Source organism: Caloenas nicobarica, chromosome 5, assembly GCF_036013445.1.
Source record: "Caloenas nicobarica isolate bCalNic1 chromosome 5, bCalNic1.hap1, whole genome shotgun sequence".
Classification (NCBI taxonomy): domain Eukaryota; kingdom Metazoa; phylum Chordata; class Aves; order Columbiformes; family Columbidae; genus Caloenas; species Caloenas nicobarica.
In genome coordinates, this window is record NC_088249.1 from 14,732,474 (window position 1) to 14,744,196 (window position 11,723).

Below are 11,723 nucleotides of genomic sequence, written 5' to 3' on the forward strand. Positions count from 1 at the left end.
GCAGGATGGATGACTTAGTTTCTTGGGGGTCCTGTTTCGTTTATGCAAGTTTGTTTCTCTCCCACATAAGGCATAGTGACACAAAGCTAAATCAGAAGTGGTTAAGTTGCAATGCTGGAAATTCAAAGCTTAGTCATATAAGACTGTATTATAACTCATGCACTGAAGGTAGCCACACTGAGATTCCGGGGACAGTCTCAGGTCAAACATTTCCTGGCCCTTGAATGCTTCATTTGGTAAACTCAAATTTCTTTTACTGTTTTTAATTTTGACAGGAGTCTTTTTTTTCTTTTTAAGAGAACAAAATATCCCAAGTCTTGTCCTGAGTCATCTGCTTATTCTCCCCTTTTTTACACTTCACTCTGGCCTCGTTGGCCAGCAGGTCCCTGCTCTTTCTCCGTTCCTTGCCAGAGCCGTTTCTCCTTCAGACACACGCTGGTTCCTGCTGTATCTCCTGGCACAGCCAGTCCCTTTCTCTTCTCCCTCAATGCTTTCCTTTGGTCAATGTGACCTCCCTGCTCCTCCGTGCACTCCCGTGTTGGGAAATGGCTGACAGAGACACTGGTCATTCCTTTCTTCTCTCTTCCAGCCTCCATTTATCTGTTCACCATTCATGTCCAGCCACAGCCCCATCTCCCCAGTCTGATTCTGGTCCTGTGGTCTGGCAGAGCTTTTGTCACTTGTTCCTTTCCTGCTGCTGGGAGCGCACCAACAAGCTCACTAGGCCCACGAGCAACTGCCTACCCATGGCCACCCAGAGGCAGGGAAATGAGTCCTCCTGCTCTCTGACCAGGTCTGTTATGAAACCCTGTCACTGTGGAGGGCTTAAGCATCCCCGTGACAGTGGGACCTGGCTGCTGAAAGCTCCAGCATGTGTGCAGACTGCTTTCTTGCATCTGAGTCAACATTTGTGCTTGATTTGGTACAGCTTTCACAGGGATAAAAAACAGCTCTCTGGCCAGGAAGATGACTCTTTGCAGGCTACGAGCCCATGGGGCTATAGATTTCTGAGAATGCTTCTGTCTTTATTTTTAGTGATCAATGTCTTTTGTTCTAGCTTCAATTTTAGAAATGGATCAGCTGGTTTTGGCTTGGGTTTTGTTGTTGATGGTTTTTTGGTTTGGTTTCATTTTTTGTTTGGTTTGTGTATTTTTTTGTTGTTGGCGTTCAAGGTGGAATCTGATATGAAAACTGTCTACAGTTAAAGTTTGTAAAATTGAAATAGCTTGTCAAAATGTTTTGATACTGTAAATGCAAGTCCAGGCTGTATTATTCCTTCAGATGGGTTTAAGTGAATCCTAAATCTCACTTTATTGCATTAGTGCTAGCAGGCCCATATTGTAAACTAATGCTAAACTGGAAATTAAGAATGGCCTGAACAGATAACAAAAAGAGAGTCCTTTCCCTAGAGAAATAATGATTAAAATATAACATAGACTAATTCAATGTAGATGGATGAGGCAAATAAGTTAAATTACACTTGCAAACTCTTAGGCTGCTGAGATCTTGCGTATAAAAGAGGGGTATTGCAACACAGAATTTTTTTAATGATTAATGCTTGACACTGTTTATTTGGAATGTGAGAAGTAACATGAGAGAAGGTAAAAAAGGTGCTTATTCAAAAGATCAATCCAGGGGCAGTGGAGTCTGGTGGTATTGACTGGCTGTCAGATTGAAAGGCGGTAGGTGAAGAGCCCTGAAAGGGCAAACAAGGAAACTTTATATATTGACCACAAGAGTCAGTGGAGGAATGTACATCATTAAAAATACCCTTCTATGCTGGGGCAGAACTGACTATGCTCATATCATCTCCAGTAATGCCTGTCTAAAGTCATCTTGCAGGCTTCCAGTGCTGCAGTGCTGGATTCTCCCCAAGGCAGCCTCGCAGCAGCTTTTCCTGGAGAAGGTTTTTATTAATGCTTACCCTGAGCCTCTCTTCCTGCAATTTAAGTTAATTACCTGCTGTCATATACACACTTTAAATCTATGAATCCCTTTCTGCTGACCTGCTGTTAGTCTCACTCTGCACCCTGTATCTGTGCAGTGGATTATTTCTGTCTGAATATAGAATTTTGCATTTACTGTAGAGTAAATTGCATTTACTCTTCAGATTTTTCAGTATTAATACAGCTCACACCATCAGTAATGAGAGAATCTAACCGATTTTTACTTCATGCATAAGAAATACTTTTATTTAAGTATATTTGGCTTGGAGAGTAAATCCTTTGATTTGCAAGACCTTGTTTTGTGGTTTGAAACAGTATTTAGACTTTTTCTTTTAGTTGTGCACATGTAAAATAGAAGGAGTACTTTCATAAAAGCCATTGTCACTTGCCCATTGAAGTAAACAGGAGTCTTTCCATTGATTTCAGATTTCAAACTGATTTTCAGTCTATTAGCTCATACCCTAAGTATGCCACTGTGCTCAATAAATGTTTTTCCCTTTATTTGTGTACATTGCATAACATGGAGAAGTGTTAGTCAGACGAGACAAGATATTTTTCCCTTTTAAGGTCTCCATGGATAGTGGGAAAATGGCACTTCTGTTTACACACTTTTTTCATCTTTTTTTTTTTTTAATTTTTTAGAAAATATCTCTGCTCAGAAGTTTTTTTGAATTAAGGATTCAGCTGGGGGCATATTAAATAAATGCAGTCTGCAACAGTTTACAACAGACTGGAATTAAGTTTTTGATCTCAGATGACTCGGAAGACTTCACATGGTGGTGTGACTGTTAATGTCTAACCCTGACATTTATTTTTAAAAAGCCTGTCGCAGAAGGAGTGACACTAATGAAGCTATGAGTGATTCTTCCTCCCTGATCCCTTAATCCACCCTTAATTCTTAAACCATGACTTCAGGAAGACAGACTTTTAACTCTTCAAAAGGTTTCCACTGTTCAGATTCAAAAAGTTTGGGGAAATCATTAAAAATGAACACTAATTTTGCTGCAACAAAGTTGGATGGGCATATTACTCTAATTAAATAAGAGATTGATTCCGTATTCAAAATGGTGACAGTAAAAAGAACCGTGGAAAATGCAGCACTGTTACAGTGAGCACAAGGCTGAACTATTATACAAATGATGTTCTTGTGTGCCCCTTTTTGCACTCTGTATCTTTCTGGTTGAACAGTCTGCACTATATCTCCTGTCTTCTTCTTCCATGTCTGTACATACACATACTTTTATAGTTATGGAAACAGATATCTCAGTTGTCTTAAGTCTATTATGTAATTGTGGCTGTGATGGAAAGGAAGTTTCCTTCTTCTTATCTCCTGTCTGGTGTATTATTATTATTATGTCATTATTACTATTACTACCACCACCACCACTACTATTAACGCTACCAGAATTTATATTCTTGTAACAGCAAGGATTTTTAACCACAGAACCAAAGGGACAGGGAAAGACACAAAATACAAAATAAATATAATAAAGAACAAGACTGTGGTGTAAAAAGCGAGGTTGATAAGTTTATTAATTTTGCTTCATAAAAATATAAATATGTATCTAAGGATTTGCCTCGGATGAAGGATATTCCAAAATAACACAAAATCAATGACCTTCACTTACATAGTAATATATAAAAAATAAAAGAATCTTTATGTACTTAATGAGTAATTGTATAACACTTTATTGAATCAAAAAAGTGAGATTTTAAGGATGATATCAGGTTGCTTCACTTTTTCTACAGTTTATGTACTTTCTTTGTGGTACGTTGTCTTGTGCAACTTTAAGCACTGCAGATATTTGAAATGCACAAAAATTATTCAATTTTTCCATATGCTACTGTGAAAGCGCAAACCATTTAAAATATTGTTAAAAATAACCGTAGTTATTCTATAATTGCTCATATGCAGCTATCATCTGAAGATTAAGCTCATATTTGCTCTGTAATACATGCTATAATTTTATGTATAGTGGCATTGATGGCATAGTAGTTGTCATCGCAAATACAATGTGATAAGATGTTCAGTCAGCTTATGGCTTTCTGTAAAGAAATCAGACTTGTGATATCTTGTCAAATAGTTTTTCTTTCAAGTCACAGACAACTGATAAAACAGGTTAGATAATTTGGTACAAAATTCTGGTATCACATGTTACACATTTGAATGGATAACACGGAAGAAGAAAGCCAATTTAAGACAAATATGCAGTCAAGAGATTTACTTCAATAAATGATTACCTTAGTCTGTAAATGCCAGATCAGTGCAATTGATTTTTAATGTTATTTGAAATAAGCTGTAATATCAAAATGAAGATGGAACCAAGAAACGTTAAGTTAAACTACTCCTGACTGGAAACACGTTGAAATATGAAGACTTTTCTTTGAAAGATACTGAGCTCAAAGGAAATCCACAGGGAATAAACTGTGAAAAAACTTCTAAAGCCTTTTTCCTGAAGTATTTCCCAACAAAGACATAAATCACAGGGTTAAGGCAACTGTTGGTGGTAGCCAGAGTATGACCAAACTGCTCACCAAAGTTGAGCAATTCCTCCCAGAAGCAGCCTTTAATCACTTCTGTCTGGTATAATATATCAAGGAATACAAAAAAATGGTAGGGAGTCCAGCACAAAAGAAAGATCAGTACCACTGTGAAGATCAGTCTGGTAGCCTTTGTGCCTCTGTGCTCCTTGCAACTCTTTGTTCTGAGTGCTCTTCCTTCTCTTGCTTTTTTTTGTAGGGAGCGAATGGTAGAAAAGTTAAGGAAGATGATTGCTGTAGATGGCAATGCAAACCCCACTATGTTGAATACCAGGCTTTCCGCTGTTACCCACGATGGAGTGGGGAAGTCTAAAGTGCATGCTGAGATATTCCACATGGGAAAGTATTTCACAGTCCGAAACATAAAGGTTGGGACGCTGAGAAGGATACCAAAGAACCAGGTGAGCAAGCAGATCCCTTTGGCCATAGTTTTGCTCCGTATCCCTCTGTGGTTCAAGGTATGAACAAAAGTCAAATAGCGATCCATGCTGACCACCACTAGCAAGTAGATGCTGGTGTACATGTTCAGGCTGATGGATGCGCTGGTGCTACGACAAAGGAAATTGCCAAACGGCCAGTTAAATTCATTCCTGATGTTCTCTGCCCAGAAAGGGAGACATGTGAGGAAGATGAGGTCAGCCACAGCTAGGTTCATAAGGTAGATTTCAGCTATGTTCAGGGGGCCCTTGTGCAGTGAATAGGTTAAGAGAACAAACACATTTCCAAGCATTCCAATACCACAGATGGTGTCGATGTACTTGGGTACTACATAGTACACGATTTCCCACCAGTCATCCAAGTCCGGGCAAATAGTGGAGTTGTTGTTTTCACTCTGGTTTGAGGAAGGAATCTTCAGTAGGGGAGTTTCAGTCATTTTTTTTCTTTTTTTAAAAATTCTGAAGTGAACACGAGACCTCTTTGAAATGAGAGAAAGGGACTGCAAAACAGAGCATAAAATTCTAAAAGTTGTCTCCTATCAGTGGTGTCACAAACATTTATCTGCTGGAAATTCTTTGTTAGTGCTCACTGATTATTATAGGCTAGATCAATCCATGCTTCTTATGTGCAATGATGAGAAATGTTCCCAGTATGGGCAAGGATGGAACTTCCTCTACATCCTATGAAATTTCCTTTCTTTGCTGCCATTGTTTAAAGTGGCACAGAGGAAGGAAAGTGCCGATTTAGTGTAAGCAGTTCTGTATGTCTCCTCCACACCGATGACAGAAACAGATATAGCTGAATTCCAGCTCCCTGAAAGTAGTGGGAATCATGCTGGTGACACAAAACTAGCTTTGCACCCTTCCCTGCCCTTTCTCTTACTCTTATTTTCCATGCTATGTATAACTTCAGCAGGATGATGCCCATTTCTCCATAACTGGGAATGCTACTCACTCTCGGTGTGCATCACTTGGTTTCTTAACTTTGCATTCTTCTGTTCCCTCTCAGTTCCTCCCATCCTGAACTTTGGGTTCAAAATTACCCTTAGATTTGACAGCTTACTTCCCTTAAATGTCAGCAGTTCTAATAATAAAACATTGACTCCTCAAAAATCTTGTGCTCAAAATCTTTCCTGAAGAGAAAGCCTCTGCAGCTCCAAATTCACAGCACTCTTCTCCAGTTCAAAAATTTCGTCTGAGTTCAGCGGCAGAGAGGCAGCCCCAACCTCCAAAGCATTTGGGCTTTTATAGCATTGGCAACACCGTTATTTCTCTCTGGTAACTCTGTGCAAAATTATGCAGGAATGAGAGCACAAGTAAAATGTTATCCTCCCCTGAAAATTCACTGGGTTGTTAGAGCTGCCTCCTGCAGTGACTTTACTCTCCTGATGTTGTTGTGCTCAGCCATAGTGCCTGGATCTTGTTTCTTACAGGCATTCGATTTCAGAATCATTATGGTAGGCAAGACATTACTGAGCCTGTGGTGACATAAAACATTTCAGTATTTCATATCCAAGTGGAGCATGTCAATCATGCATTTAAAAATAATCAATATTTTGCAGCTAGCCATCCTGAATGTTAACTTTCTGCTACAGCTATTTAACCCTGTTCTTTCAGTTTCTGCATTTTTACACCAAGGAGATAGCTAAGGATGGGGTTTCTGAAGAGAGTATTTAAGACCATCATTTATCTCATTTACATATATGTACAGCCTTAATCATGTCTGTGTCTGAGCAGCCTGCAACACTTATCTCTGCGATGCCTCCGGCGACCAGTTAAGTACGAATATTCCACATCATGCAATTTGGTGCTTAATGCACAGAACGTTTTTAATCATTGCAGAATTAAATGAGCAGTGAAGTTTTATCTGAGTTCATAAACTCACTCAAGCTGACAGTCTTGTCAGGGAACTCGATTACAACTCAAGTCAACACAGCTCTCTGGCTTTGATCATCTTCCCTCACAACAGTTTGAATGTTACCTAGTTCACTGGCAGTCTCATGCAAACTAAGACAACCTGAGAGGATCTAAAACTGCAGAAAGATGTACAGAGCAAATAAATGGCTGATTAGCATCAAAGAGGCCGTTTGTGAGACAGTAAGAGGCTGTTTGTGAGACAGCTGGAGTCTAAGCTTTTTAGAGCAGGAGGCTGGATAAGGTGTGAGAGTAATTGAAGAAAATCTGTAATGTTATATGTCAAAAATAATGTAGAAAAGAAAAAGTAAACATTTCCTTTTGTAAACAGAATTATTGTTTTTACTAAATCTAAAGAAAGAAGTGCTTATATTCCTTGCTTGCCCATTTTCTGATGATTTCTTGCTATCAGCTCATGCCAGTCACTCCACACGCTTTGAATGTGATCTGTATGTTGGAGCTATGACTTCATTCATGACTGTCTAACTTAAAAACTTCATGAACATTTACTTTCCATTGCAACTTAGATTTTAGTCACATCTAGATGCGATTTCTTGTTCAACTAGCAATTGTATACGAAGTTTCTGTAGAGTTTGTCTTTGGGAAAATGTCTTAGGAGTCTACTAGCCAATGTCCAAGCACTACCACAAGCCACAAGCCTTTTATAAACTTAGAGGTCCAGATGTCTTCTTGACAGAAAATGCAATTTATTTCATTTGCTTAATTTGATTTCTTCTTCCAAGGCAATTTTCTTCTGTAAGTATTTTAAGTATTTCGTGCTAATGGATAATTAGCCACATGAATAATTTTCAATTTATGTACTTAATAAATTGCAGTCATCTTTTATAGAAATAATGACATATTTTTCCAGCTTGAACTCATTTCTGATTAATTTCCATGCACGGTGAACCTATTACCGCTATTACTATTAATACTTACTATCCAGTTAGGATTGTGCGTTTCTGGAAACACTTAGTAAATATAAGCTGAGCTTTGGGAACAATCTTGAAACTAAAGACTACTTTGAAAGACAAAATTCTGCAATTAGTCAAGCAAGTTCAGCTATAAAGAAATTTCATAAAATTAATCCTGTTTTTACACAACTAGAGAGAAGTAATCCTGACCTTCAGAGTTAGTTTCATGGTGAAAAAGAAAGGTAAACTCTTACTAGATGGCACAGATCAGAACTGAAGAGCACTTTTTTAATATATATAAAAAGTATGTGAAATAATTTTAATAAAGGTAAGACATTAAAATCAGATAGACATACCTACTTCTCGTCCTTCTCGGCAATCTGGGCAAAGTTTCAAATTCAGAAACAGTAGGTAAGTAGCAGTACAGAGGTTACTGAGAGAATTCCAAGATGCATCCTGAGGCACAACTGGGTGACTGAGTGTGGTCTGAGTGTTTTGTTGGCCGTGTAAGATGTGTGTGATGTTACATTTTGGAGGAAAGCCCCGGGATTTTTTTTCTTTCAGTTCTCCAAATGGTGGCTGTAGTAATTTTCAAGGCATGTGAAATATTTTGTTCTTGTTGTGAAATCATACAAGCCATATGCCGTGACTTTTGTCCTCCTGTGACCACTAAATAAAGGTCTCAAGTACAGGTCCTTGGCAATTAGCAGTTCTTTTGTGTGATTAACTGTGTCCGGAACAATGATTTTATCAACAGCTCTGAACTGCCATCTCAGTGCCAACTTTGAACCAGGATTTTCTAGGTTTTTGTTGTGGTGGGAGCCCTTCCCTCTCTCAACGGAGGGAGGACCATGCCAAAGAGCTGGGGTCAAAGCAGAGCAGGTGTATGGGAGGGGCTGCTGAAACTTGGACCCTCTAAACCCCATGTCGGCCTCCCCTCTGTTTTTGAAAATTGCTGTCTTTTGTACCCCACTGTAGGTGTTTTGGGCATGAGCCTCTGTGAACATGGCTTCCCTGTAGTGTGTGATGACTGCTGTATTTTTCCAGGCTTGCACCCATAAATAATCTTTTTATGTGATTACCTGCTGGGACCTTGTAGCTTGAGACTGGTATTTTTCATTCTTACTGTCCTCTAACTAGAAACATATTTAACACCCCCCCCCCCCCCCATATCTGAAGCATCTCAGATTTTAATTACAAATCTCTCTTAAATATATCTGTGTAAAAAATAGGGTTTTTTTCTGAATTATTTTAAAAAAGCAGCGAGAAATTATCAAGGGACTGGAATATTATTTACTTATATGAAAACATTCTTTGCATTGGCCACTTGCCCAACACATGCACCATCTCTTTGAATTCTTATTTGAATGTGCCCGTTCTTGTTTGATAAGTGAATTAAAATGAAAAGCCACGCGAGGCTGCACGGTGATATATTATTATGAATTTCCCTATCATCATGATAAATACTCGTATTCCAACTTCTTATTCATTAAAGAGATACTAAGTTAGAATAATGCAAACACTGGTAAAATCGATAAATTAAGAAAATTGTTCTGGTCAACACCATCACATTGGAGAAAGCTCTAAAGAACCTAACATTTAGTTTAAATATTTAAAATGTATAAATACTTCTTTTATTTGAACAGTATCCTATTTAAACATTTACTTATTTTATTAAATAAATAAAACAATGTAAAATACATCTCAATTGAAGCTATATGCTTCACTTCTGTCGAAATTATTTTTGTTTTAATATCTGGATTAAAACATTTATTTCAGTGAAGACTTGAAACACAACATTTTTTTAATTACATTACCTAAGAAATCCTAATAACCCACAGAATACCAATGTCTAAACAACACATCCCACAGTGACTCATTAAGGTAAGTGCAATAGAACAGGAGAAATTAGTCACAGATTTTCCAAAACTTCCTCTTCACTTACGCTATTGAATTTCTGTGTTTAAGTTATTTTTTCCATAAAGAAGAACATTTGAGCAATAACAAGAAGCCTGGAATTTGTCTTTGCTTGGACATGAATCTCTAGGAGCTGCCAACACCCACATTTACTCACAGACTCTGTGTAAAAAACTGCAACTGCGTCTAAAATGTATAGAATAAATAACATAGTCTTACAAAATTCATCACTTCAAAATGAGATCACAATATTGGTTTGCAAATCTAACTCTTTGTAAATCCAGTTTCTTATTTTCTGTTGTTTTTCACTGCCATTTAGAACTTTTTTCAGTAGTGGGGAGAGAATCAAAATTGGGAGTCTATACATTTGGTGGTAATGAATAGGCACTGCCATACCTCCAGCTCTTAAACAACTTAGAGCAAGTCCACATAAGAAGCTGTAACTTTATACAAAAGGGAATTTAATTTATTATTTCTTTGCGACTTGATATTTCATTTCAGCCTGTAGAAAGCATATAATGATTTTGTAACATTTTACAGTTTGCACAGATGTAATGGAGCACAAATTAGAGGAACATGAAGGATTTAGTTTAAAAACATCTATAGGAGTCAACAGTTTTTGCTGTGTATACATAATTAAAACCTATCTATCTATTTGTGCCTTCAACTTTGGATACTCACTGAACATTAGTTTATGTCTTAAGCTTATATGATCTTCGGCCACTGTTTATGTTGACTTTTCTGCAAAAAGAACATATTCTCTAGAGCTACATAGGATTTTACAAGTGCTAACTGGGCCTCTCTGATCAGAAAGATTAAAAAAGTATGTTGATGAATGTGGAGGCAGGACTGTTTGCTCAATTATTACAAACATTATGTGGCAGACAAAAGGCAGAAGCCCAAAGAGTCTCCAGAGTTCTGGCTCTTGGTCCAACAGCTGAGCCATCAAAAAATCTTCCTTTTCACATAGCTGAAGCCTTTACTGATCTGAGCAAATTGTCTTTTTGAAACAGTACGATTTAACAGTTTGATTTTATTTATTGAAATGGTTTGCAAATCAACACAGTTACCTGCCATAACTGTTTTTTTATTCTGGAACAGGAGAAAAGATTTTTTATGTGACCTTGTGATGTAAAATTATTTGTTCAGCTTGTTTGGGTACCTTTACATATTCTATAGGCAGTGGTTGCTAAGGAGAGCTTAAACTCTGGTGCAGCAATTTATTAATAAATGAGGTTGGTAGCATCACGGTGCAGTAGTAATCAAGCACTACTGACTACAGTTTAGAGAGCCTGAAACAACAAAATATCTGAGGAGTGAATCTAGGGTAGAAACCCACAATGTGCTGATGGAAGAACGGAGTGAAAGGATGATTCAATGGCTAAAGTACTGCGTTTGGGAGACCTGAACCAAGATCCTGACTTCTCCACAGAACCCCTGCCTAAAAAAAGAGCAACCTTGTCCCGTCCACGGCAAGCACCAGCCGTTTGTGCTGACAGCATTTAAGATCGTTAATTTTTCATTTCAAGTGAAGCTAATAACCCACCCGAAAAACTAAGCAGTGAAAAGATGGGAATTATTCCTGCCCATACCTACTGCAGGCCAGAAATACCAGCTGGCTGTTGATATCCTTGCTGTTCCTCTGGCAATGGTCCCCAGCTACCTCTGTCGGACTGAACGCGGAGTCAGCTGTTCGTGTGGCCAAAGGCTCAACACAAGATGTGGCAGCCTCAGGTAAAGGGGAAGACAGGAGCGGCTGTAGGAGGGGGACAGGATAAAGAGGAATAAAAAGGTGATATGATTATAGTTTGACATCTCCAGCTCTGAGGTCATCGGGACAAAGTCTACCCTTATTTTACCAAGAACCCTTCTCATATTTTGCTTTGTTTCTGTGAGACCAGGAGAGAGCCAGGCATCTGAGCGTGACTGTAAACTGCTGGTAGGTAAGATGTAGCTTGGACATTGCACTTTATTTCTTCAGGTTTTTTGTTACCCGCATAAACGGTACATGCCAATACTGTACAATGTGTGATCATGCTAGAAAGTGGGCAAGA

General features: G+C 38.3%; 1 protein-coding gene across 1 annotated transcript; it reads right to left on the bottom strand.

Moving 5' to 3' along the window:
- Positions 1–4,275: 4,275 nt before the first annotated feature.
- Positions 4,276–8,129, bottom strand: BDKRB1 (bradykinin receptor B1). The gene is made up of 2 exons (XM_065636790.1): positions 8,109–8,129; positions 4,276–5,424 (listed from the first exon to the last, which is right to left on the bottom strand). Exon 2 carries the CDS (start codon positions 5,359–5,361, stop codon positions 4,279–4,281), a length of 1,083 nt encoding a protein of 360 aa, XP_065492862.1. The 5' UTR covers positions 5,362–5,424; positions 8,109–8,129; the 3' UTR covers positions 4,276–4,278.
- Between the last annotated feature and the right edge of the window lie 3,594 nt (positions 8,130–11,723).